Source organism: Oryctolagus cuniculus, chromosome 10 (assembly GCF_964237555.1).
Source record: "Oryctolagus cuniculus chromosome 10, mOryCun1.1, whole genome shotgun sequence".
Lineage (NCBI taxonomy): Eukaryota > Metazoa > Chordata > Mammalia > Lagomorpha > Leporidae > Oryctolagus > Oryctolagus cuniculus.
This window is the reverse complement of record NC_091441.1, coordinates 19,705,449-19,732,616: the sequence shown is the minus strand read 5'-3', so window position 1 is coordinate 19,732,616 and position 27,168 is coordinate 19,705,449. Positions and strand designations below refer to the sequence as shown.

At 41.2% G+C, this 27,168-nt stretch overlaps 1 protein-coding gene across 3 annotated transcripts in view; it reads left to right on the top strand.

Annotated features, from left to right (window-relative positions):
• Positions 1–27,168, top strand: part of MALT1 (MALT1 paracaspase) — a 67,144-nt gene that overhangs the window by 21,134 nt on the left and 18,842 nt on the right. The window contains exons 3-10 of one of the 3 annotated variants that reach the window (XM_008261416.4): positions 429–550; positions 3,506–3,665; positions 6,316–6,494; positions 7,259–7,355; positions 8,234–8,266; positions 11,133–11,159; positions 12,794–12,826; positions 21,147–21,350. In XM_008261416.4, the coding sequence (XP_008259638.3) occupies positions 429–550; positions 3,506–3,665; positions 6,316–6,494; positions 7,259–7,355; positions 8,234–8,266; positions 11,133–11,159; positions 12,794–12,826; positions 21,147–21,350 (855 nt within the window). The remainder of the gene's footprint in view (positions 1–428; positions 551–3,505; positions 3,666–6,315; positions 6,495–7,258; positions 7,356–8,233; positions 8,267–11,132; positions 11,160–12,793; positions 12,827–21,146; positions 21,351–27,168) is intronic. The other 2 variants (XM_051851181.2, XM_051851182.2) reach the window with 2 other exon arrangements.

Below are 27,168 nucleotides of genomic sequence, written 5' to 3'. Positions count from 1 at the left end.
TCCGTGAACGCATTTATGACCACGTACATGCAAGAGTTGGCACTGAGAGCTACAGTATGTCCACTACTTGGTGGGTATTTATTATAAGGTGCATTCTGCTTTCAGAACTGAGTTATTAGAACACGGAAAAAAATATGTTTCTAAGAATTGAAGAAATAGGCAACTAATTTTCTCCCCAGTCAAGGGGAAATACAGTAGATCAAAATCTTCTGCAGGTAAGTTTCATTCCTCCTGGTTTTACACAGTCTGCAACTCAAAAACTTATAATCAGATAGGGAGGGAGAAGTGAGTGGGTGATTTATGATAAAGATAAATATACAGGTTGTAGGTTATTTCCAAAATATTTCTTTTTTTGTCCTCAGATACATAAACAAGGAGAGTACCTCTTTTGTAGCTTTATTTACTTAACTTTTTTTTTGTTTTTAAAGGAATAAAGATCACTGTAAACCCAGAATCAAAGGCAGTCTTGGCTGGACAGTTTGTGAAACTGTGTTGCCGGGCAACTGGACATCCTTTTGTACAATATCAATGGTTCAAAATGAATAAAGAGGTAATTTTTAATGTCTTTTAATGTCTCTGTTTAAGAAGAGAGAATGACTCAAGATGAATATTATCAGATCAGGATAAGAACATATAACTTCTATGTTATTTTTTAAAGATGTGTGATATCTAAAATAAACTTTTTTATATAATGAAAAAAGAATGATAGAAAATTAATAAGCATTATTGTCATAACTGTGGCTTTAGGAAGTTAGTCAAAGTCAGATAGCATTGTTAGGTTATTACTGAAATATTCAGTAATCATTTTTATGACAAAACAGTTCTGAAATTGTTTTAGTAAAGAAGTCTTAAGCAATAATGAAATCAATTCCTGACTCTAAAAATTGTGGAAAGTAGGAATTTCATAGGCAACAATGTTACCAAGCAGGAAGATTCACCAGTACTTTCTAACGTATCTATATACCAGATTATTTTCTACCTAAAGTTTTTAATTAAAAATTTCTCGAGACTATATAGAATGCCATGGCAATATTTAGGAATTATGTATAACTGTATGACATCAAAAGATTTAGGCTGTTCTTAATTGAAATTCAGATTTGCAGTGTGGGACAAGTGATTTTAGGGGCCAGTGCTGTGGTGTAGCAGGTAAAACTGCCACCTGTACAGGCATCTCATTTGGGTGCCAGTTGGAGTCCCAGCTGCTCCACTTCTGATCCAGCTCACTGCTAATGCGCCTGGGAAAGCAGTGGAAGATGGCCCAAGTTGGGTCTCTGCACCCATGTGGGAGACCTGAGAAGCTCCTGGCTCCTTGCTTCGATTAGAGCAACTCTGGCCATTGTGACCATTTGGGGAGTGAACCAGCAGATAGAACATCTCTCTGTGTCCCTCTCTGTAACTCTACCTTTCAAACAAGTAAATAAGTCTTTTAAAAAAAAAAAAAAGAAAAGAAAAAGTACATATTAGAATTCTCTTTTCTTGAAAGCTCTTTGAGCCACCCTGCCACTGGGGCTTCTCACTGGTCTGGCTGCCCCATGTATGCTCCAATTTTGTGGACTTTTCTCTTCCACTTCATTCCTCCCCACTTGCCCTTCCCTCCCTGATGGTGCATTGAAACTGCATGTTTTATTCTATAACTAGTGATTCGATTTCCTTCCAAACGTGATGCTAAGTCTTTGTTTGCACATCTGAAACTGATTTGATATGCCATCCAAGATTCTGATGTTTCTGAGATTATGATCTCTCCTTTAATCACCTTATGCTTTAGCAGGAATTTGTGGTTTTATACGAGTTTTTGTTTCCATTCCTGAATCACAGGTAAGGTAGAACAGTTGTGGAATATGGTAAAAAGATTGAATGGCAGCTTTGATGCCAGGTAGTTCTACATTAGGGCCCTGATTGCCATCATCTATGAATTCCTATCATGGTGGGCGTCAGAATTAAATGGCCAGGATGTTTATGTGCCTTGGCTTGTAGGAGATGGTTGCCGAAGATATTCTTAGCTTATTTTTTCTATCGCAGAGTTGTTTTTATTTTAATAATGAAAGGAAATAATGAGAAAATCCTCTACAGATAGTAAGTGTATAATTTATAAAACTCATCCAAATTGGAGAAAACCATCAAGGTAAGGGATGAGGAAACGTCTTTGATTTGAACAATTGTGATGGATTTTAAAACTCTAACAAGTTGAGTTTTGTTAGTGTTTTATCAAACTGCTGTTACATACATGGATCTGTCTTCCGATAGACCAGTGTTTGTTGAGCATCTGTTTTGTGCCAGACTGTTCTCAAGTACTGTGAAGCAGTAGAACACAGGCTCCATGCCTTCAAGGACTCCCTCCAAAGCAGGGAAAGACAGCAGTGAGCAGAGTCATTTCTGTGAGCTAAGAGCTGAGGAAAATAAACAGGGTGATGATACAAAGTGAGAAGCCACTAAGGGTTTTTTAAGTAAGAGAAGAGACATGGTAGGATTTGTTTTTAAAAATACAGACTTGCTCGAAAGGAAACTGAGAACAGGAAGAGGACCACTGGGTAATTCAGCTTGTATTGTAGAGATACCAGAGTTAGCCAAACTGATAGAGTAGATGTGAAATGTGAGGCCGAAGGAAGAGAAATCCGGGGTGACCCCTAGATTTTTCACTTGAGCCTCAGGGACATGTTATGCATTGAAGTGTTGGAGACTGAAAAGGAATAGATTGAGGGAAAAAAATTAGGAGTTTAGCTTTAGAGATGTTAAGTTTGAAATGCCTGTTACAGGGCTGTGGGTTAAGCTGCCACTTGCAATTCTGGAATCCCACATCAGAGCACCAGTTCAAGTCCCAGCTGCTCCACTTCCACTCCAGCTTCCTGCTAATGTGCTTGGGAAGGCAGTGAATGACAGGTCCCTGCCACCCATGTGGAAGATCTTGATAGAGTTCCTGGCTCCTGGCTTTGTCCTGGCTTATCTCCAACTGTTGCCATTTGGGGAGTGAACTAGTGGATGGAAGATTCTCTCTCTCTCTCTCTCTCTCTCTCTCTCATTATGCGTTTGAAATAAATAAAATACATCTTTCAAATTATAAAGAAAAGAAAAATGAACTGTCTGTTAACACATCCAGATACATTGTCTAGGCAGCTTGGCTCTCTGTTAAGACAACATTGAGATAAAGAGACTGAAAAGGATATGCCAGAGTTAAGAAGAAAACCCAAGGGGCTGGTCTCGGAGTCTCAAATGCAAAGTGTTTTGAGAAGAAAGGGGTGACTGGCTTCTTAGTATTGCCGAGAGGAACTCTTGGGTCAAGTTTTATTTATTTATTTATTTGGTATAGAAGGTACTAGAATATGTTTTTGAGAGGGATACAGTAAAAGGGAAAAAGAGTTGCTGAAGCAGAGAGAGAAAGTGCTTGGAGCAAGCACTCCAAAATGGATTGCCAGTGTCCCAGGTGGCGATTTAACTGGTGCACCAAATACCCATGAGATGTGTTATTGATGAGTCATTCACTTATATTTTCTTACTGATTGTTTTACAGATTCCATACGGAAATGCCTCAGAACTTATTTTTAACACAGTGCAGGTAAAAGATGCAGGCTTTTATGTCTGTCGCGTTAATAATAATTTCACCTTTGAATTCAGCCGGTGGTCACAGCTGGATGTTTGTGACATCGCAGAAGTAACAGAAAGCTCTCAGAGTAAGTGATAGAAGAATTAAAGATTGGGATGGGGACCACCTCATTGTAACTGTTTGCTTTAACAAATTCTAGATTATCAAAAACAGTACCGAACGCTCACACAGTACTTTGTCCACTGTATTGTCACCACTTGTTAAGATTTGTTCCCACGTGCACATAAATCCTTTAGGGGACATAGACTCTTCTCAGCCTGCTGCCTGCTGCTGACCTTGTCAGACTTTGCCTTCTTTCATGCTGTTGCTTGACACTGCATAAATTGATAACCTCTCAGGGCCGACGTTGTGGCATGGCTGGTTTAGCTGCGCACTGTGGCTCTGGCATCCTAAATGGGCACTGGTTCAAGTCCCTGCTGCTTCACTTCTTTGTTTTTTGTTTTTGTTTTTGTTTTTGTTTTTGGCCAAACTGGTTTTATTGACTTTTTTTCCCAAAGGACTCTTATTTAAGGAATACAAACTTCATGCATTTCATAAGTACAACTTTAGAAATATGGTGATTCTTCCCACCATACCCGCCCTCCCACCCACACTCCCACCCTTCCTCCTCCTCCCTCTCCTATTCCCAGTCTCATTCTCCACTAAGATCCATTTTCAGTACACTGATGACTAACTCTATACAAAGTAAAGAGTTCAACAATTTGCACACACACACACAAAAAAACTGTTCAACAGTCAAGACAGAGGCTGTTCAAAATCATTGCATCTTGAAGTTAATTTCACTTCTTTCTTTTTTTGAGAAAATTAACTTTAAGGAAGCCCTAAAGAATGATACATCCTTTGTGAGCACTTAGACATAACTATAAGTTAGGAGACATAAGAATATCCTACATTTAATATGTTAAAAGAAAGTAAGTCAGCTGGCGCCGCGGCTCACTAGGCTAATCCTCCGCCTTGCGGTGCTGGCACACCGGGTTCTAGTCCCAGTCGGGGTGCCAGATTCTGTCCCGGTTGCCCCTCTTCCAGGCCAGCTCTCTGCCATGGCCAGGGAGTGCAGTCGAGGACGGCCCAAGTGCTTGGGCCCTGCACCCCATGGGAGACCAGGATAAGCACCTGGCTCCTGCCATCAGATCAGCGTGGTGCGCCGGCCGCAGTGCGCCGGCCACGGCGGCCTTTGGAGGGTGAACCAACGGCAAAGGAAGACCTTTCTCTCTGTCTCTCTCTCTCACTGTCCACTCTGCCTGTCAAAAATAAAAAATTTAAAAAAAATTAAAAAAAAAAAAAAAAGAAAGTAAGTCCTTGAGAACAAGTTTTATCACTAATTAAGGAAGCACCTAAGAAAACAAGCAGTGGGGTTGGACACTTAGGCATAACTAAAACTTATGAGACATAAGAATATCCTCCACTAAATATACTAAAACAAAATAAATCTTTGAGAACAGATTTTAGTGTTAACTCTCATAATACAACTCTTTGTGAGGACAAAGGTCCTGCATGGGAAGGAAGTGCACAGTGACTGCTGTTGTTAATTTAACAGGTAACACTCCTATGTATGACATCAGTGACCACCCAAGGCTCTTGACATGAGCTGCCATGGCTATGGAAGCCTTTTGAATCCACAAACTCCTTCAGTATTTAGACAAGGCCATAAGTGAAGTGGAAGTTCTCTCTTCCCTTCAGAGAAAAGTACACCCTTCTTTGATGACAACTTCTTTCCACTGAGATCTCACCCACAGAAGTCCTTCATATAGGACAGTTTTTGCAACAGTGTCTTGGTCTTCCATGCCTGAAATGCTCTTGTGGGCTTTTCAGCTAGACCAGAATGCCTTAAAGGCTGATTGTGGCTGCTCCACTTCTGATCCAGCTCCCTGCTAATTCACCTGGGAAAGCAGGAGAAGATAGTCCAAGTAGCTTGGCTCTTGCGCCTGCCCAGGGAGACCCAGATGAAACTCTCTAGGCTCCTGGCCTTGGCCTGGTCCAACCTAGGCTGTTGTAGCCATTTTAGGAGTGAATCAATGGATGCAAGGTGCCTCTCTTTTTCTTTCTCTCGCCCTCTCCCTCTCTCTATTTCTCTCTCTCTCTCTTTCTGTCTCTCCTCTTACTCTGCCTTTCAAATAAATAAAATATTTAAAAAAATTGAAAAGCTGTATGCCTTCAAAGAATTTAAAGAGTAATAAATGAATGCATAATAAATGGTTTCTGATACCTAGCTTGGGAAGATATACTAGTGAGAACCCAGTCATGTATTCCGCACTGATAGCAGAATTCCTTATTTCAGTAAGGCAGAAAACAGATGTAGGGCTTTCCCTGCTGAATGTGAACATTGTTGAATGTGAAGGTGTTAACTAAATTGTTTTCCCCTACCAAAAAAAGACTTTAAAGGCAAACTTATTTGGAAGACACTTGAACTGTATTCCTTTCTTTAATTCACTATGCATATTAGCACTTTGAAAACTGAGAAATCGTGCATAAAGGAATGTGCTTAACCTTATTGAACACAGAATTTTCTAAACTTACTTGTCTATAACATCCTCTTATCCATAGAACATCTGATTATTTCTGAGAGCGACCATTTCATGAAATATAGTTTGGGAGATATTAGAAGATTGTAAAAAATGAAAGGTGGACTTGAACACATCTGGTTTTTAGTATGGGAAAGCAATTTGTTTTTACATTTAACCTGGAGATTTATTTTTAGTTTTTTCTTTCAATTTAAGGAAGTGTGGATGGCGTCTCTGAGTCCAAGTTGCAAATCTGTGTTGAGCCAAGATCCCAAAAGCTGCTGCCGGGCAGCACGTTGATTCTGCAGTGTGTTGCTGTGGGAAGCCCTATTCCTCACTACCAGTGGTTCAAAAATGAGTCACCCTTAACACATGAGACAAAAAAGCTCTACATGGTAGGAAGTTGACTTTTGGGGTATTTGGACGGGAGAGGGGCTGGGAAATGTATAAAACAAATGATATAGTTGAATTTGAAGTGAATATTAAAACTGATGGGGCCAGCATTGTGGCACAGTGGGTTAAGCCACCACCTGTGATGCTGGCATCCCCTATGGGCACCGTTTGTGTTCCCTCTGCTCCACTTCGAATCCTGCTCTCTACTAATGTTCCTGGGAAAGCAGCAGGAGATGGCTCAAGTACTTAGGCTCCTGCCACCCGTGTTGGGAGAGCTGGATCAAGTTCTGACTCCTGACTCCTGACTCTGGCCTGGCCCAGCCCTGGCCACCTGGCCATTGTGGCCATTTGAGGAGTGAGCCTGTAGATGGAAGATCGGTTTCTTTCTCTCCCCCTCTCTCTATAACTCTGCCTTTCAAATAAATCTTAAAAAAAAAAAACAAAAACAAAAAACCCTGATATGCATTAGAATGTGTTAATGCTTCCGGTGTTTTTACTTCAGGTCCATTTAATATTGATTCTTACATTTGCAAAAATACTGGAATTCAACAGGGGCTTCTTTGTAAAATGTCAACTAGTTTTGCATAAACTCACCAGTGTTAAGATCATTTTATCATTAGCTTTTTTTTATTTAAGTTAGTGCATAATCTAAGAATGTCTGAAACTTTCTGAAATGTTTTGTTTTGGAGGCTTTTTATTTTAAAAAAAAATACAGTTCAAATTAAAGTTGAAGAGGAAATATGTATGTGTTCTGATACCAACGTAGGTGCCCTATGTGGATTTGGAACATCAGGGAACCTATTGGTGTCGTGTGTATAATGAACGAGACAGTCAAGATAGCAAGAGGGCAGAAGTCATCATAGGTAAGCAGTATTGCTCAGTGTTCTGACAAGTGGAATGTAAAATGAACCGTATAAACTGAATGTGTAAGCAAAGGAAATTCTGCTTTTCCCCTAGTACCATTTAATGGTATGTTAAGTATTAGAAATTATTTTGTTTATATAGAAATTTGAGAGAGTGCATACTAGATCCATAATCTAAGTTCACATCCAAAGAGCAAAAAACCAGAAAAATATCGTATTCACGTTGTTTTAGTTATTTTTAAATTTTATAGTTTATTTTAAATGCACAGCAAAAAATGTCTTCTTTAAAGCTTTAGCTACAGAAAACTCAATTTGGTTACAAAATATTTTAATAAAACATTTTTATAAACATCATGGGGGAAGACATCTGGCCTTCCAGATGCCTGTATCTCTTATCTGAGGGACCGTACCTGAGTATGGTACACACCTCCAGCTCCTGACCCTGATTCCAACCCTGCCAGTGCAGACCCCGGGAGACAGCAGTGATGGCTCCTGCCACCCTTGTGAGAGACCTGGATTGAGTTCCTGGATCCTGGCCCAGCCCCAGTTGTGGTGGGCATTTGGGAATGAACCAGGGGATAGGACCTCTCTATCAGTCTTTCTCTGTCTCTCAAATTAATAAACAACTTTTAAAAAAAATAAAAAACCTTATACAGACGAAAGACGTAATTATCAATTAACAATTCATATTCTGAACTGCATAATTGGGAGTTTATTCTATTTAAGCTAATTGCATTTACAGTTGCATTGTTAACAAATAGGAGATGTTGGTGTGTGTTGGCTTGCCAACATGTCCCTATGTATTTATCTCTCTGCTTGATGGCTGCCCTTCCTAAGATGGATTCCACTATATTCACATTTGTTTTCTCTGACACAAGGAAGAACAGATGAGGCAGTGGAGTGCACTGAAGGTAGTGTCGTTCTTTGGTCTGAGACCACATCTTCTGCATGCGGGTTATTCTCGGGACTGCTGGAGGGTTCTAGTTCTCTGAGTGCAGTGATGGAAAAAATACTTACTCCAAGAAGCTGTTTTTCTTGGAGGATATTGTTTCTTGGTCTTTGAAGCTTTATAAATTGCCATGAAAACTACTGAACAGACACACTATGACAATAACTAATCTTGAGTTAATATTGATTCCGTTGATTTTCTGTTGCATAGGAGAACAAAGTTCCTGCATAATTTTTGAATAGCCAAGATTTTCAATGAACTCTTATTTTTATCTTCATAAAATTTATTTTTTAAAAAAATGGATGACTATACTGTCATGGTTATTTGTTTGGATTATTTTATCTATCCTTTAGCCAGAATAAATTGCCTTTCAAATGCTGAAATAGTTTCTGTGGAAGCTTGGAGACAGAAGATTTATTATTTAACCATGTTTATCAATATTTCTAATTATATTAATAAGATATTCTGTTTTAATCTAAAATCATGAGGATTTTATAAACTCTAAGGCTGTAGATTAATCTACAATGTCACCTTTACCATAATATATAAAAAGAACTGAAAATATTTCAACATAAACTAATCTAAGCATTGTGCTTAAATTGCAATGAGTAAATATTAAAACATAGATCACCTTCTCTTGGTGCAAACATTGGTTTGCATAATTAGGTTTGTGAATAGCAAAGTATTTTTTCAATTTCTGCCTCTTCAAACTGTTATGTAACCTTGGGCTCTTGTGTAAAGCAAGAAAATAGTGTTAAGTCTTACATTTCTTGATTTTTCTGTCCTTCATCTCCATAACATCAGTTTGGCAGTCCTATAATTACTGTCTTCATACTAATAACTTGGTTGTAAGCAAGAGGGGATTCTAATCACATGGTCTGTTAACTCTACCTGGGTGAAGAAATCCTAATCAAACTCCTCTTCCTCTCTTCTCTTTTTTGCCTAATTGACAGGCAGAGTGGACAGTGAGAGAAAGAGAGACAGAGAGAAAAGTCTTCCTTTGCCGTTGGTTCACCCTCCAATGGCCGCCGCGGCCGGCGCACCACGCTGATGTGATGGCAGGAGCCAGGTACTTCTCCTGGTCTCCCATGGGGTGCAGGGCCCAAATACTTGGGCCATCCTCCACTGCACTCCCTGGCCATAGCAGAGAGCTGGCCTTTAAGAGGGGCAACCGGGACAGAATCCAGCACCCTGACCGGGACAAGAACCCGGTGTGCCGGCGCCGCTAGGCGGAGGATTAGCCTAGTGAGCCACGGTGCCAGCCCTAATTGCATGGTTTTTAAAACTCACATTGGAGACCTCTAAGAATGAGTGTAAGCTCAGGGTAATTCATGGAAATTATCACCTTGACATGCTGCTTCTATACCTGTGAAACCTCCATATTTTTGTAGTGTTGAATGCACTGTGAAGTAATAACTTTCAAATATCTCTATTCAGAAAATGTAAAGATGAAAATCTAGCTATAAAGTTGCTCTAGAATTTCAGATGGAAATATCTTTTTCCAAAAATGCCTACAAAGTCCAAACATTTTATGGTTAATTGATGCATATTCTGAACAGTGTCCTATATTGTGACATTTTTTACCTGTAGAAAATCACATCCTACTTGATGTATTTTGTTTAAGACATTTGATTGGGACAAAGGACAGAGTTTGAATGGCTAGGTAAAGCTCAGGGGATTTTTTTAGGGCAGTGACACTATTCTGTATAATAATACATATGCAAATTTTAAAGGAAGTCAGAGGGGAAGGGACCCCAAGAAGAAATGCAGAATATGATAAAAGAATGCAGCTGTATTACAGACATCTGAAGCTCCCTCACTGAAGGAAGGCAGGGAATAAGGTGCTGCTGACCTGTGCAGCTGGAAACGAGTCTGGTCAGTGAGACCCTATGCACTGGCTGACACCATTCTTAGTTGATTTTATATCAAAGATAAGACTGCAGTTCCTACATAACATCTTGTAAATAGTATAAAACTTGTTATTTGTTGTTAATGTTCATTTTTATCCTCATAAATGTTGTAAAGAAAAGAAATAGGTGGTTATAATGCCTCGGGTTATTTGCTTAGTTTATTTTACCATTCCTTTATGCTAAGATATCTCACAAGTGGGTGCAGATTAATTCTGAAATCACTGGATGTCCCAAGACATATTACACCGTGAGAAACCACGAGCCTAAACTGTTGAGAACAACATTAGACAAATCCCAAGTGAAGCAGCCTACAAAATACCTGATCATTTACTGTCAAGGTCATCAGAAATGAGGCATGTCCGAGCAGCTGTCACAAAAGGACTCAGGAGACTGTAATGTGGAGTCCTAGGTGGAGTCCTGGAACACCCCCACCTGCAAGATGTTAACGATAGGGAGGCTGGGTATGAGTGTCTGGGAATGCTGTGCACTGGCTGCACCGCAGTTCTGTAAATCTAAAGTAAAAATGTTCTAAAACTGACTTTGCTTTTTTAAAAAGATCATTTGAGATTGTTAATTAGTTTCAACAAGTTCGTTGTTGAGGCTACAGACTGTCCTGTCTCCTGACTGATTTTGTCCTATAATTTGCTGAATAGATAAAACTTCAAAAAAATCATGAATGGTTTTATTTAGCTTTTTGTTATTTAATGAAAGCAATAACAGCTTAGAAGCTCTAAATGATAATCACAATATTATTCTTTCCTATTCAATATTTGCATGGCATGGCTTCTTTAATTTGTAAAGTTCTAAACTGATAAAAATTAACAATATAATAGCTCAAAAACTACTTCTTTGATGGTTTTATTCTTTATGATAAATTGACAGATTAAAGTTAATTTGTATTCTCTTATTTCATTTTAGATGAATTAAATAATCTTGGGCATCCTGGTGAGTAATCCAAACATATACGCTTTTTTAAATTGTTGAATTAAAGATATAGGTATTCTTTTGCTATAGTAATATTAGTAATTGTTAAATATTAGTAAATAATTTTCTGTATTGGAATTATATAAAGTTAAAAGTTAATACTTACATGATGAAGTACAATTTCATGCAACTGACACATTAAAAATATTACTGATTATAAGGGTAGAAAAGTAAGAATTTGAAGCAAAATAAAATATCAGTGTATTTTTATCATTGTGTATTGCTCCTTATCTGATAAAAAGGAAGTTAATGAGGGCAGTGCATGGTCTGTAGTGTGAAAGGCAGGAAGCCGTGTTTGAGTGGCGGGATGGCACTTCTGAACTGGTCAGACCTCTGGGATCGTTGTCCCCGTTCTCAGTCGCAGATGTACCTCAACTAGTTGGCTGGAGCATGCAGTCTCTAGGCCACTTTCACTCAGAAGATTTCTGAATGAGTGACTTAAAATGCCTATCAGTGGTGAGTACCACATGAAGACAGGACTTCAGCATGGGCTGCAGGGGTTCTCAGGACCGTGCTGGAGCCTGTGATGTATCTGGAAATAAAATCTCAAGAGCAGGTCAAGAAGGCAGCGATGTCGTCTAGGACGCATGGGAAGCCCTGTTGCTTCTCCACATGGCATTTCTCTTCATCTTAGTGCTGCTTAGTTTCACGCTTACTTTGGTAATAAACACCTGTCAGTGTGAATGCTGTTTGGGGTGTGCTAACTGTATATAAGCAAATTAGACAAAGCAAAAGCCACTTTATTATCAGGCTTGCTGAATTATCCTCAAAAACAGAGACTTATCCTGGTAATTATTTCTCTTGGGCTGGTTAGAATCCTCCTTTTCTAAATTTATTATTTCTTGCCCTGCTTACTTCAGAAAAACTTTGGCAAGCAAAAGTTCTCTGCTTTTAAAATTTTCCTGGCCTCCCTCTTTTCCTTACTCCCTAAGATCCAGAGAGGCCAGAAGGTAGAGCTTAAAAAAAGAATGATCTGCAGGAAAAGCTTTGACTAGGCTCTAATATTATCTATTTTACTAAAACTAAAAACCAAACTGCCATCTCTCTAGGAGACACACAACTGATTGAACTTTCCTCGCATCTTTTAGGTGGTATTTATTTTGTATAATAGATGGGAGAATACATAGAATCTAGAGAGAGACTCTCTTTGCCTCAGTTTCTATGTCTGTATAACGGGGTTAATAACAGTACATAGCTTACTGGGCAGGGTGAGGCTTATTCAGGTTGGTTATATAGCACATAGCACAGGGCCAAGCCAAAGCCTCAGTAAATGTTAGCCGCCACTGCTTCTGCTTATTGTTATTAACAACACCATTTTTTCAAGTTGTCATTTCTATCTGCCATGGTGTGGATTATTTCCCCTAGCTGTGGAAGTCAGTTACTAAGAGTTTTCCCCTGCCTTAATTCCAGTTCTGTCCATTCATGTTCTCATATGTGTTTTTCAAAACTCTGCAGATTTTCAGATTGTAAGTTAGCTGTTAGACACTGTGTCTAATGCTGCTGCTGCTGTTATTGTTCATTGCTTTCCATATATTTTGACTGTGAAAATGCTTGTATCATGGATAACAACATCTGTTGTGCTTCTTTATTTTTAGATAATAAAGATCAAACAACTGACCAAACTTTGGGTGAGTAGGTGCATGACCAAAATGTAGTTACAGTATTTAATTCTATTTTATAAAGGTGCTGAAGGGATCTATGACGTTTTAATTTGATTATTTTTATAAGTATTTGAACAACATTGGGACCCAATGCTTTATTATTGATATTTACAAAGAAATCAACTAGAAGAGGAGGCTTAAAAAAATTACAGGGGCGAGCATTATGGTGCAGGTAAACCACAGCTAGCAACATCCACGTCCCGTATCAGTGTGCTGGTTTGAGTCCTGGCTGCTGCATTTCCAATCCAGGTTCCTGCTAATGGGTCTTGGGAGGCAGCAGATAATGTCTCAAGTGCCTGGGGCTCTGTCACCCATGTGGCAGAACTGGATAGTGTTCCAGAGCTCCAGGCCTTGCCCTGGTTGTTGTGGGCACGTGGGGAGTGAACCAGTGAATAGAAGGCCTCTGTCTCTCTTTCTCTGTTGTTCTGCCTTTCAAGTAAATGAAAATAAAGGAACATTGGAAGAAATTTAGTTTAAAAAAAATTTTCCAGATTCAGTTTCAAGGATCCAGGTCAACTTCTGTAGAGTGATTCCCAAGTTTCTGGTAACATGCAAGTGTACAAACAAAAGGAGCGTGTCTGTGTCACACAGTCAGAAAGAAATGATTGATGTCATCTAGTGAAGGTGGAGATTCAGCAGATGTCATAGAGGAGTCAAGAGGCTGAAGAGCCTGCTTCCTCGCCTTCTCCATGGGCCAAACAGTCTCCCAAGGACACTGTCAGTTGATGGCTTTTCTTTCTAGCTACATAGACATAGTAATGTGCTGAAAGGATTGAGGAAGAAATAGTAGCTTAAGGTTGATTATAGAACTTGGGCGGTAGCAAAGGTTTAGTGGCTAAAGAAGATAGAAGCCAGCTCTGACCCTCTACAGGTAAAATATTGAGATGGGACAATAAGACTTAAAAATTAAGAATTTATAATAGTACAAATCAATTGTGTGGTTTTCCTATAGCGGAATTCAGATTTAAAATAGAGAAGACAGACTGATGAACTGGTCCTTCTGTTCACTTTTTACATACATACCAGATATTTTTGCATGCCAGGCACTGTGGTAGTCAGTTTTATAGGGCACATCAGAAGGGAGTAAGACAGTTGGCATTTGGGGGAATTTACCAAGGGATGAAGACTATAGAGAAAGCAAGCTTTGAAAAAATTAATAAACTGGGAGGGGAAGGAGAGGTGAGGAAATTAAAGGATTTCATGACTTGGAAGAAGTATAGCCAGGGCCAAAATGATAAAATAGGAGTTTGTTATTGCAGAGAGGAATGTATTGTAAATATCAGAGGTGGAGCAGCTCAGGTGATGAGAAGGCAGACGTATAATCAGGTAGTTATACAGTGAAAGTGAAGACCCTTGATATTGAATTGGACAAGAACCTGTGAATTGTTACCTTTAAAAATATCCATAATTCACTTACCATGGTAAGTTTTTATGCATTCCAGTTCCATTATCTCCTCTAGATCCCCAGACCCCACCGGATAAGAAGACATTACGGGGGAGAGGTGGATATTTGGTGCAGTGGTTAAGATGCCACTTGGCATTCCAGCTTCCTGCTAATGTGCACCCTGGGAAGGTACAGGTGATGGCAGTAGTTGGCTCCCTGGCAACCCATGTAGGAGACCTGGATTGAATTCCAGACTCCTGGCTTTGGCCCTGCCCAGCTCCAGCTGTTGCAGGTATTTGAGGAATGAATCAGCAGATAGAAGATTTCACACCAACTCTGTTTCCATCTACTTTTCAAATAAATTTTAAAAATTTAACAGTATTGTATTGTCATTAACTTAAAAAATACTAAAATAGGGAGCCGGTGCCATGGCTCACTTGGTTAATCCTCTGCCTGCGGCGCTGGCATCCCACATGGGCACCAAGTTTTAGTTCCAGTTGCTCCTCTTCCAGTCCAGCTCTCTGCTGTAGCCCAGGAGTGCAGTGGAGGATGGCCCAGCTGCATGGGCCCCTGCACCCGCATGGGGGACCAGGAAGAAGCACCCAGCTCCTGGCTTCAGATCGGCGCAGTGCCGGCCGTGGCAGCCATTTGGGGAGTGAACCAACAGAAGGAAGAGCTTTCTCTCTGTCTCTCTCTGTCTATAACTCTACCTGTCAAATAAATTTTAAAATTTTTTTTTAATTTAAAAAATACTAAAATGTGCAAAACCAAAGCCATTCTGTTCCCTAGCAAGAAGCATGCATATGTCTGTAAAAACATATAATGACAAGATACAAATGTAACCAGGTTATTTGCTTGAGATGATTGAATCACAAGTATGCATTTAGTGGTGGTACTGATAATCTAATAGTTTTCACCATTATATATAATTTAACTCTGACATGTAGACAGTTTTCCTCACTTTTAGTAGATGAAAATCTAAAACTAAGTTTTCTAGTAATTTTTATAGTAAAGCTTGCTCAGGATTACACAGTTTAGAAGATGAACCAGGATTGATACCCATATGCTAATTCTGTAGCTCCTGTTAGCTCTGTTATGTCAGGTACTCTTTTTTGAAACATGTCCTAATTGAAAGAATAACAATATAAACTGAGTATCAGATCAACTTCGAATGAGAAGTTAACTAAAGATTTATTAAATGTCTTGTCTCTGCCTTCCTTTATGAAATAAGAGATTAAATCTTGGTTCCTGAACTGAAGGCACTACAATTATAATAGGGGATGCAGACATTAAATGAATAATACAGTACATAATACATGCCACAGTAGAAGAATATATGTGAATAATCTAGAAATTGTTCGTAGGAGAAGGTGATTATTAGGGTCAGAGAGCCAGGGGAGGCTGCACCCAAGGGGAGCCCAGGCAAGGGTTTTCTGGGTGAGTGTGAGGTTGAGGGTAAAGCATGATGGGGATGCGGTAGTTGGTGTGAGTGAAGAGCAAGCAGTTCAGTATCACTGGAGGGCAGAGTGCCAGGGAAGGAGTGGCTGGGGATAGACTGGTGGTGTAGTTATCTATGATAGCTACAGTAGTCCACATTTACTAACCTAAAACAACCCAAGTTTTATATCTCATGAGCATGTGTGTTGACTGGGGTCAGCAGTAGGTACTTCTCCTGGTCTCTCAGGGTTTCTCCTGGAAGCAGTCAGATGGTGGCTGGAACTGAAAACGTTCAGGGTAGCTTAACTCACACATGGAGTACCATAGTGGGTGTTGATGAAAACTGAAAATTGACTCTCTCTCCCCAACCTTCTTTTCCTTTCCCTCCCCTTCCCCTTTCTCAGTTCCTCTTCCCTCCCTAGCTGGTTACTCCATATGGCTGCCTTTTTTACATGGGAGATGAATCCCAAAAATGGAAGCTGTTGGCTTCTGAAGGCTTGGACCCAGAACTGGCATAGTGTCACAGCACATTATGTTGTTCACGGAAAGTCCCAAGGAAACCCAGTTCAGGGGTAGGGTTAACTACACAGGCACAAGGATACCACAGCTCAGTGGAGGCCAGCTATTCTCACAGCTGGAGAGGTAGGCGTGGGCTAGAATGCGAATGTTCTTACATGCCCAACTAAGGAACTGGGACTTTATTTTCTAAGACATGGAGAGTCATTGAAAGATTCAATTCCTGAGAATGACAAGGACTGTATATTCAACCAGATTTGTTGTTAATAATTTTTATAGATATCTAAAGATTTTTTATTTAGTAAATGCCATTAGGCCCTTTTATAGGTGCTTACGAGTATTAACTCATTTTGGATAAGTAACATAATAATGAGAATTTGTATACAGGGAGCAGGTATTTAACCTAACCGTTAAGATACCCACATCCCATATTAGAGTGCCTGGGTTCTATTCTCAACTCTGGCTGTTGACTCCATCTTCCCAACAGTGCAGGCCCTGTGAGGCGGTGGTGATGATTCACATAACTGGGTCTCTGCCACCCATGTGGGAGACTTGGCTTGCTTTTCCTGCTTCTGTTCCAGCCCCAGTCCAGCCTTGGCCATGGAAGGTATTTGGCAAGTGAATCAGAGGATACGAGTACACATTCTTTCTCCTCTTATCCCCAGTACCTCTCCAATAAATAAATAGAAATAAATAAAAAGAATTACTAGACATAGAATTACTGATATACACTGTACCAGAATTTTTTTTTAAGATTTATTTTGAAAAGCAGAGTTACAGAGAGGAAGAGATAGAGAGTGAATCTTCCATATACTGGGTGCAAGGGTCCAAGCACTTGGACCATCTTCCACTGCTTTCCAAGGTGCATTAGCAGGGAGCTGGATTGGAAGTGGAACAGTAGGGACTTGAACCAGTCACCCATATGGATTGCTGGTGCCATGGGTGATGGCTTTACCTGCTACACTACAGCACTGGGCCCACTGTACCTGTTTTTTAGGAATACACTACTAATCTTTGGAAGATACCTAAGGTTATTTGTTAAATAACTTCGTGGAATGATTTCATTATTTTGCTTAAGCAAATGACATTTTTGCCTCATTTTTCTAATACATGGTTTGTGTTCTAGAAGTTGTGGGTGGTTCTTACAGTAAAGGTTTTTGTGGAAAACGTCTTACATCTATTTTATCACTTGAAAAACTATTATAAATTGCTTATAAAGTTGCTGTTTGGAAGTTTTTTTATTCCTCACTCTTGTCTCAGCAGTCAGATTTTGCTGTTCCTGTCCCTGTTGTATCTCAAAGCATGACTCTGGCTTTCCCTTCCTACAACTCATTTTCTGGATGGTCTTTGTCACCTCTTGCCTCGACCACAGCATCTGTGTCCCTTTCCTAAGTCCACCACAGTCTGCCTGTTGTCCAGGAACTCTCTCACAAGTAGATTGGGCAAGGTAAGATTTACATACCCATCATATTATTACCATCAAATGCAAGAAAATGCCCTAAGACATTTTAGGAACTAGCTGTTAAAAATTATCAGTGGGAGGCCGGCACTGTGGTGTAGCAGGTAAAGCCACTGCGTGTAGCATTGACATCCCATATGGGAGCCAGTTCAGGTCCCAGCTGCTCTGCTTCTGACCCAACTCCCTGCTGATGTAACTGGGAAAGAGTGGACGATAGCTTAAGTCCTTGGGCCCTGGCACCCACATGGGAGCCCTGGAAAAAGCTCCTGGCTCTTGGCTCCGGATCAGCCAGCTCCAGCTGTTGCAGCCATTTGGGACGTGAACCATCAGATGGAAGATCTCTGTCTGTCTCTCCCTCTCTTCCTCTCTCCCTCTCTCCCTCTCTCTCTCTCTCTCTCTCTAAATCTGCCTTTCAAATAAATAAATCTAAAAAAGTATCATTGGAGAAAACTGTTAGAAAAGTTATGGGCAATTATCAGTACATACCTTCTAAGACACAGGGTTCTCAAATTGTTGAACCCTTGCATTATGTAAACTGTACCAGGTGTTTTTTCCTGAATGCAGCCGTGTGTCTCTTGACGGTGGGATGCTTTCTGAGAGCTGTGTTGTTAGGTGATCCTGTTGTTTAGGAAACATCCTAGAGAGTACTGACACAAACCTGCGTGGTGTGAGTCAGTCACTCAGGCAGCCTCTTGATGCAATCAAGAGACCCCGTAAACATGAGATGTATGAGACTGTAGCCAGCCTAACCCAGCCAGCATGCTGTTGTACAGTAGGAGGGCATTCTACATGATAAAATATAGCAGTAACAGCTATTTGTTAGCATTATGAAATACAATGTACTGTACAGGATTGTGTTATACTTTCATACAACTGTCAGTGCAGTAGCTCTGTCTACACCATCGTGACCAGAAGCACCTGTGTAGTGTGTTGAACTCCAGCAATGTGGTATCACTAGGTGATAGGAATCTTTCAGCTCCGTTCTCATCCCATGGGACTGCCATCATGTATGCAGTCGTTGACCAAAACGTCATTATGAGATGCATCACCACAGATGAGAAAACCAGTGAATAAGGAATTGACATCTCAGAGACACCCCAAGATGCTTAATTTGACAGCCGTTTGTTTTGCTGAAGACACAGTGATTTGTTTTTTCCGTCTCTTACTTACGATTATTTTCTGCAAATAAAACTCATTTTAGGATGCATACAATTAAATTATCTTCCACCAAAAATCAGCAGTTTACAAGCACTCTGCTATCAGGTTAATTTTTTGCTCTGAGTCCATGATTGGGGCTTTGATGATATAAACAGAGGCAGCACCTCTCATTTCATCTCATGTAGAAAGAAGGCTGGACTGAGTCTCAGTGTGGTGTGATTGGGTCTGCATTCTGGTAGGGTTGAGGACTCACAGAAAGATGCCCAGGACACTGTCTTCCTGTGTATAAGCCAGCTAATGGTCTTACTGTGGTGGGTTCAGGAATACTGAATAGTTGAAGAAGAAACTTCAGAAAGAAAAGGAAATTTCAAGGGATGTTAAGTTTTATATTGACTCCTTTTGAAATCCATCCTGAATATTCATAACTTTTTAAATGAATTTTATAAGTAAGGGCAATTTCTATCTGAATTCTTTCATCAGTTAAATAATACTCATGATTAGTGGCTTTTTCTTTTGACTAAAAAAAGAGATTATCACTTGAATAGGATTTGAAGTGACTGTTACTGAGTTAAAAACATTACTTATAAATATGATCTCAGTTTTACCTAAAATGTGTATTCATAAGAATAGCCAATTTTCTAGAAATGTCTGAAAAAGTAAACCTAGGATAAAGACAGCACAACGTAAAATTATTGAGGCATTTCACAGAGTGGGTATTTCAGCCTCAGAGGGAACTCCCATTCTTTAACTTGGTGCTAATTGTTAACACTAGCTTGAAATGTTCTATGGAAAGAGAAGAAATTTCACCAGAGATTTTTGGTGACATTTAATCATCTTAATGACTTGAAACATGTGAAATTATAGTACATACTTTAAGCATCAAATAGGCAATGCAGTTATTCATGCCTGCTTCAGTATCATGAGGTAGCATTTATAGTAACTTAAAAATAAACCACTTACAACACTGTGACAGGACAGTGGCCATGTTCTGACCTGTGTCAGGAGTCCGCCTGCAGTTCGACCCTCATGGCTTTTCACCCCTTTGTCGGCGGCTGCCGCTGCTGTTGTCACACCTGTGCTCTGGCATTTCCTTCACTGATTTCTGCTGTGACTTGTGCTGCACACGCCCCCTGGCAGTCCTCAAGAAGGAAGTCATCACAGGTTTTTATAGCCTTTGACCCCACCCCAGACTATCAGAGAAAGGAGTGTTGAAGACCTCTTAGCGGCTGGCGCCGTGGCTCACTAGGCTAATCTTCCACCTTGCGGCGCCAGCACACCGGGTTCTAGTCCCAGTCGGGGCACCGGATTCTGTCCCGGTTGCCCCTCTTCCAGGCCAGCTCTCTGCTGTGGCCAGGGAGTGCAGTGGAGGATGGCCCAAGTGCTTGGGCCCTGCACCCCATGGAAGACCAGGAGAAGCACCTGGCTCCTGCCATCGGATCAGTGCAGTGCACCAGGCAGCCAGCCGCAGCGGCCATTGGAGGGTGAACCAACGGCAAAAGGAAGACCTTTCTCTCTGTCTCTCTCTCTCTCACTGTCCACTCTGCCTGTCAAAAAAAAAAAAAAAAAAAAAAAAAGACCTCTTAGCGCTGAGGTAAGTCCAACCTTCCACGGTTGTTGTGGACAAGCTGCAACACCTGCTTAAGTCACAGGTGTAGATCTTGTTGCCCCAAACAAACAAAAAAAACCATTTCTTTTATAATGTCAACACACATTATCTTTGACCAGAATCTCAGTGCACTAAGTCCAGAAAATGAACTGAGACATCCCTAAAGCAGCTCACCTCAGTAGAGAAGGAAAATCCTTTGGAAAGAAGCTAAGAGGAGGCAGTGCGTCCACATGGCTACTGCAGGAACAGGTCGGTGCCTGTGCAGTCCCTGCCTCTCCCCAGCATTCTCTCACACATGCTGATGGGATTCCTTCCTGTCCCTCGTTTTTAGCCTCTTCCTTTCTCAGGCAAACGGAACCACATATCAAACGTACTTTCTTTAAATTTGCTCTAAAAGACTAGTGGGATAGTCTATACTGTTGTTGTAGTTCAGTAAAGGTATAGTTTGATTTTAGTTGCCATTATACTTCATACACAGCTGATAATGTCCTTTGCATGACTCAAAAGCATGACTAAGTTTAGTTTCAGTTGTTTGACCTTCTTAGTGTCTCATGTTCCTCAGAATAAATTAAGTTTTTTGATGAAAGTAAATAACCTTATTTGAAATGAACTAATACAATATTAAAGTATAATTTTTTATTATGTTGGTACTGTTCTCATAGGTTTTATTTTAATCTTTATTTCCTACTTTAAATATCTCTCCACCTCCTCCCCTTTTCTTTTACAGCAAAAGACAAGGTTGCTCTTTTGATAGGAAACATGAATTACAGGGAGCACCCTAAGCTGAAAGCTCCTTTGGTGGATGTGTATGAATTGACCAACTTACTAAGGCAGCTGGATTTCAAAGTGGTTTCCCTGCTGGATCTTACTGAATATGAGATGCGTAATGCTGTGGACGAATTCTTGCTGCTCCTAGACAAAGGAGTGTACGGTGAGATGTTTGTAATATTTGGTCTATAATCATCTGCTATTTTTATTGTGAAAGTTAGGTTAAGAGTTGAGAATCTGGTAAAGACAGGGTAAATACATTTTTTAATTGAAGAGTTTTATAAGTACTTATTAAAAAATTATAATTGATCTTCATTGCATAATATCTTAGTGTCATTACTTTCATGTTTCTGGTTTTGTCAAAAACAGTATAGTTCTGATTAGAATTCTTACAGATCTTCTGTGACTGTGGTTTCTTTTAACTACGAGAGCTACTGTATGGTAAAGCTTAATGACAGCATAAAAGGTACATTCATATGTGTGAAATACCACTGTGTGGTTTTGTTTGTTTTTGAGTATAAAAGGTTATAACAGAATGTACCTTGTGTTTGTTTCTTTTTTCTACTATTACATGGTATTTTCTAGTCTTCTAGTGAGAACTAGAATTTAACAAGAAAATGTTGATGAATATAGCAAATGCAAAAGTTTGCAAATTAAAGTTCTATTGAAATATGGCTAAATTTCAAAAGTTTCAAATCTCAAAAATTGTAGCAGTAAATTTGTAATGTTTTTTTTTCATTTGTTCACTTATAAACATAGTAAGAACCTTACATGTATGGTCAAAAATTTTAAGAGATGAAATATATTATATTGTTGGTAGTAAGTAATTTCCTTGGCAGTTTTTATCTTACTATGTGTGTCCTCTACCATGGGCAAGTCAGCTGCTGAGCTCTTTTTTTTTTTTTTTTTTTTTTTTTGATAGGCAGAGTTAGAGAGACAGAGAGAAAGGTCTTTCTTCTGTTGGTTTACCCCCCAAATGGCCACTATGGCCAGCACGCTGTGCCGATCCGAAGCCAGGAGCCAGGTGCTTCCTCCCGGTCTCCCATGCGGGTGCAGGGCCCAAGCACTTGGGCCATCCTCCACTGCCTTCTTGGGCCACAGCAGAGAGCTGGACTGGAAGAGGAGCAACCGGGACTAGAACCCGGGGTGCTGCCACCGCAGGCGGAGATTAGCCTAGTGAGCCGCGACGCCGGCCTGAGCTCATTTTTAACTCCAGGATTTTGCTTATTAACTATGGCCTTGTGCAGCAACAGTAACTGCCAGGAAAGTGTTTCCAGGCCTGTTGTTAGGCGTGCAGATGATAAACAGAAGTCATCAGTTTGGTTTCTGTATCCCTCAGGTTATTTTGCTGTACGCAGATCTACATTTATCTTCTTTATTTCTAACTAGATTGACGTGATGGGACACTTGGTAGAATTGCTAATGGTTCTCAAGCTAGAAATTTTAATGAAACAAAAACCATATTGTTTTAAGGTGTAACACTACTATAAAAGGAATGAGAGAAAGTCTCAAAATATCATTTAAATGAATTTCCTCCTAAATAATGGGGAATTACTGTTGTAACACAAATGAAATCAATAGGTAAATACCTCAAATTTTAGATTTCAGCTATTAATGCTGATGCTATAATAATATACCCACTTATGAGCATTGTGGAGTGATGACTAAGATGTAAATCCATTCCTTTTTATTTTGCAAAAATATGAAAGATTATACCATACAAATATGCCTCCTTGGTAATTAGCTTGCAGTTTTGATATAAAATCAGGTGGATTGTTTGAATTTGAATTTTTTTTTTCGAAAGAGAGCAGAAGGAGCCCCCATCCACTGATTCACTCCCCAGATACCTGCAAAGATCAAAGCTGGGATGGGCCAGAGTGAGGAGCCAGGAACTCTATCCAGGTCTCCAGGGGAGGAACCCAGTCACTTGAGCCGTCGCTGCTGCCTCCCAGGTCTGCATTAGCAGGAAGTGGAGACAGAGCTGGGCATCAAACTCATGCACTCCGACGTGGGACCCAGGGTCCTAACCATGGGCTGAACCACCAGGCCAAACACCAGCCCCCAAGTATTTTTGTGCTGTACAATTTTATCTTACTTTTGAAAGGCCTCTGTGGCCTAAACAGGAAAAGGCTTCCATGGTGTCACTCAAAGTAATGAGGTGTAAGGAAAAAGTAGTTTATTGTACTGGTAAAGTATTTAAAGAACGAGGAAATTACATGCACAACTTCAGATGTCGTCATGTTGACCTTTGGAGGCTGTTATTGGACTTTTTAAATCAAAACCTTTAATTGCCTCTGCCACAGAGAGAACCACAAATATGAAAACTGGCAGGATCTCAATTTAGGCTGAGGACTTGGCGCACTACACAGACCTCATCTTGGAGTACAGAGTAGAGAGGTGTGTTAGAGCCAAGTGCCAGCCTGAAGCTAGAGAAGCCTCACGTCCTCCTGAGGCCGTGCTACCGAGACAGCTGCCTTGTATTGGGAGTTCTGTGAATGCTGAACATCGGGCGGGCCTGCACTGAATGTGAGCATGGTAGAGGCGTCAGGTTTAGGGCACGCTGCAGAGAAACCTTTGGGTTTTGTTTTAGACCACACCTTGCCCTCTAGTGAATGTCCCCCACTAACAGGACTTGAGGGGTTGGGAGAAGTGGAAGGCAGAGTCAGGAAGTTCAGCCCAAACACCTTCAGATATGGAAAATGCAGTTTGTTAAATAACTAATTACAGTAGTATAGGAAATAAGTAATTCACTTTTACACTTGACCTTACCCAAAAGGCCGAGAAGCAATGGTAAGTAATTCTTTTTTTTTTTAAAGATTTATTTATTTATTTATTTGAAAGCAGAGTTACAGAGAGGCAGAGGCGGGGGGGTGGGGTGTCTTCCATCCACTGGTTCACGCCCCAAATGGCCACAATGGCTGGAGCTGGGCCTATCTGAAACCAGAAACCTGGAGCTTCTTCCAGGTCTCCCATGAGGGTGCAAGGGCCCAAGGACTTGGGCCATCTTCCAATGCTTTTCCAGGCCATAGCAGAGATGGATGGGAAGTGGAGTAGTCAGAACTCCAAGCAGTACCCATATGGGATGCCAGCACTGCAGGCAGTGGCTTTACCCACTATGCCACGGCACCAGCCCCATTTTTAGAAGTGTTTTTTTTTTTTGAAAGAGAATGACAGGGAGAGAGATGTTGCCTCTACTGGTTTACTCCTCAAATTCCTATAACAGTAAGGACTGGGCCAGGCTGAAGTTAAAAGCCAGGAATTCTGTACCAGTCTCCCATGTAGATGTCAGGACCCAAATTCCTGAGCCATCACCCACCCCACCCACTTTTACACATACATAAATGTGAAAAGCAAACAGAAAACCAGAAATAACTGGCTGACATGTCCTTGAAGACAAATATCTCTGATAACTGTACATGGGTAGCCAGGGTGGTGAGGAGCTGTTGGGCCTGCTGTGTGCCCCGCCAGTACGCTTCTGTGTTCATCACTTGCTGACCTCATGTGTGTTTTTGAAGATGTCGCTCCCCCTCTTCATGGAGGAACGACACTAAACCCTGCCTAGGCTTCATATCCGAGTCACGGCACCATTATGTCGCTCCCCCTCTTCGTGGAGGAACGACACTAAGCCCTGCCTAGGCTTCATATCCGAGTCACGGCACCATTATGTCGCTCCCCGTCTTCATGGAGGAACGACACAGGACCCTGCGCTGTTCTGTCTGCTCGGCCCTCCCCGGGTTTGCTGCTGGTCCTTCCCGGGTTGGCTACTGTCCCTTCCACCTCCGTGGAAGGGCGGTTCCCCCTGCCACATTCCCCACTTCCGCAGGGGAGCGGCACACCGCCGGCCGGCTCTCTCGGGGGCTGCACAGGTGTTCCCCTTAGATGTTCCTGGTGCATGCCGTCTCTCTCCTCCTTTATAGTCCTCTTCCACCAATCCCAACTCTGCTACCCACACGCCGAGTACGCTGCTCTCCTCCAATCAGGAGCAGGTCCCACAGTTTATTGGTTGAACTGGAGGCAGCTGTGTAGAAGCTGTTTCCCTTCTCAGCGCCATATTGTGGGAAAGCAGATGCATAGAATAAGTCTTAATTCCAGTAACTTAGTCTAGTCCGAGTTGCTCCCAGTTGCTCCCCACAGAAGAGATTCTCAGAGGGCTTCTGGACAGGACCTGGTATTGTCGCGCAGTCATTGGGACACCCATATCCCAGGTTGGCAGTGCCTCGCTTCTAGTCCTGCCTCAGCTTCCTGCTAGCGCACACCCTGCGAGGCAGCAGGTCCCTGCTACCCTCGTGGCAAACTTGCGTGGAGTTCCTGGTTCCAGGCTTCGGCCTGGCACAGCCCAGCTGTTGCAGGCATTTGGGGAGTGAGTCAGAAAATGGATGATCTCTCTCTCCTTCTCCCCTCTGCCTCCCTCTCTCTCACCTTCCCTCATGCTCTGCCATTCAAATAAATAAAGAAAAACTTTTTTAAAAAGTATTTTTTCTTCTGGTCAAAATATGACATAAGCTTTATTCAGCCTGGAGGAGCTGTTCAGCCAACCGTAATTGGGTAGCTAAGCAGCGGGCCTTGGAGGAAGCCAGCCCAGGCTCATAGCATTGGTTTTCCTGCGTCCTGGCTTTATGACGTGACTAGTTGGCTTCTGTAAGCAGAGAGAGATCTATAAAATGGGTAGAACTAAATTAAAGGCTGTTGTTGCAGGATGAGTAAAACAGTGTTGCTTATTCCCTCACACTAAAAGTGCTCAGAATGCTGTAGCCACGACTGTAGTTCCCTGCCAGTTTATTAGAGGAATGCAAGCGTTCCTTCCTCCCCAGACTGGGCTAGTCTAGGTAACATTGACTTCAGGCCTCAATTAGAGAAACCCAGATTTCATCAGTTTTTAATAAATTAAGGATCTGCTTGAGGTTTCATTTGGGAAAAAAAGAAGAAGTATTTGTTCATTTGTTTGTTTAAGATTTATTTATTTGAAAGGTAGAGTTACAGAGAGAGGGAGAAACAGAGACTGAAAGATCTTCTGTCCACTTGTTCACTCCCCAGATGACCACAACAGCCAGGTCTCAACCAAGCCAAAGCCAGGAGCTTCTTCCAGGTCTCCCACATGGGTGGCAGGGGTCAAGTACTTAGGCCATCTTCCATTGCTTTTCCCAGGCCATCAGTAGGGGGCTGGATCAGAAATAGAGCAACCAGACTTGAACTGGCACCCGTATGGGATGCCTGCGGCTTAACCCACTACACTGCCACAACACCAACCCCAAGAAGAGATTTTTAAAGCTATAATTAGTCAAAATAAAGAGAGAGCACTGATTTATGTTTTCTGAGCAGCGGAAGATGGCCCAAAGGTTTGATCGTTTGCCACTTGTGTGGAAGACCCCGGTGAGGCTCCTGGCTCCGGACTTCAGCCTGGTCCAGCACTGGCTATTGGAGCCATCTGGGGAGTGAACCAGCTGCTGAAAGGGTGTGTGTGTGTGTGTGTCTCCCTCTCTCTCTCTTAACTCTTTCAAATAAATAAGTAAATCTAAAAAAAAAAAAAAATCATTGCACTTCTGGGCTTACCTAGAACCAAAGCCAAAGCAACAACCGTAGTGACACCTCACACACCATCTTAAAAAAACACTCAATATCTCAGTTTTCATATCTGTAAAAGGGGAATGAAAATATTACCTGCTTTGCTATGACAGTGTGTTGTAAGGATTATGCAAGGCTGTGTTGCTGACACACTTTCCTGAACTGGGCCTGTCACACAGTGTTTGCTCCAGGTTGTTAGTGTCGGTGACCTAGGTGCTGTCAGAACACGGTAAAGTAGAGTGCAGGTCACGCAAGCGGGAGAGTTTTCCACTTCCATGGGTATTTTCTGTATAGACAAAAATAAATATCAGTGACAAACTATGTTCTTGAAAATTAAGCTTCTGAGAAATAAAATTCCCTAAAGACCTATTTTGCCTTCTATCCCTGTGCAATTAAATCATTAATGAAATAAATAAGCA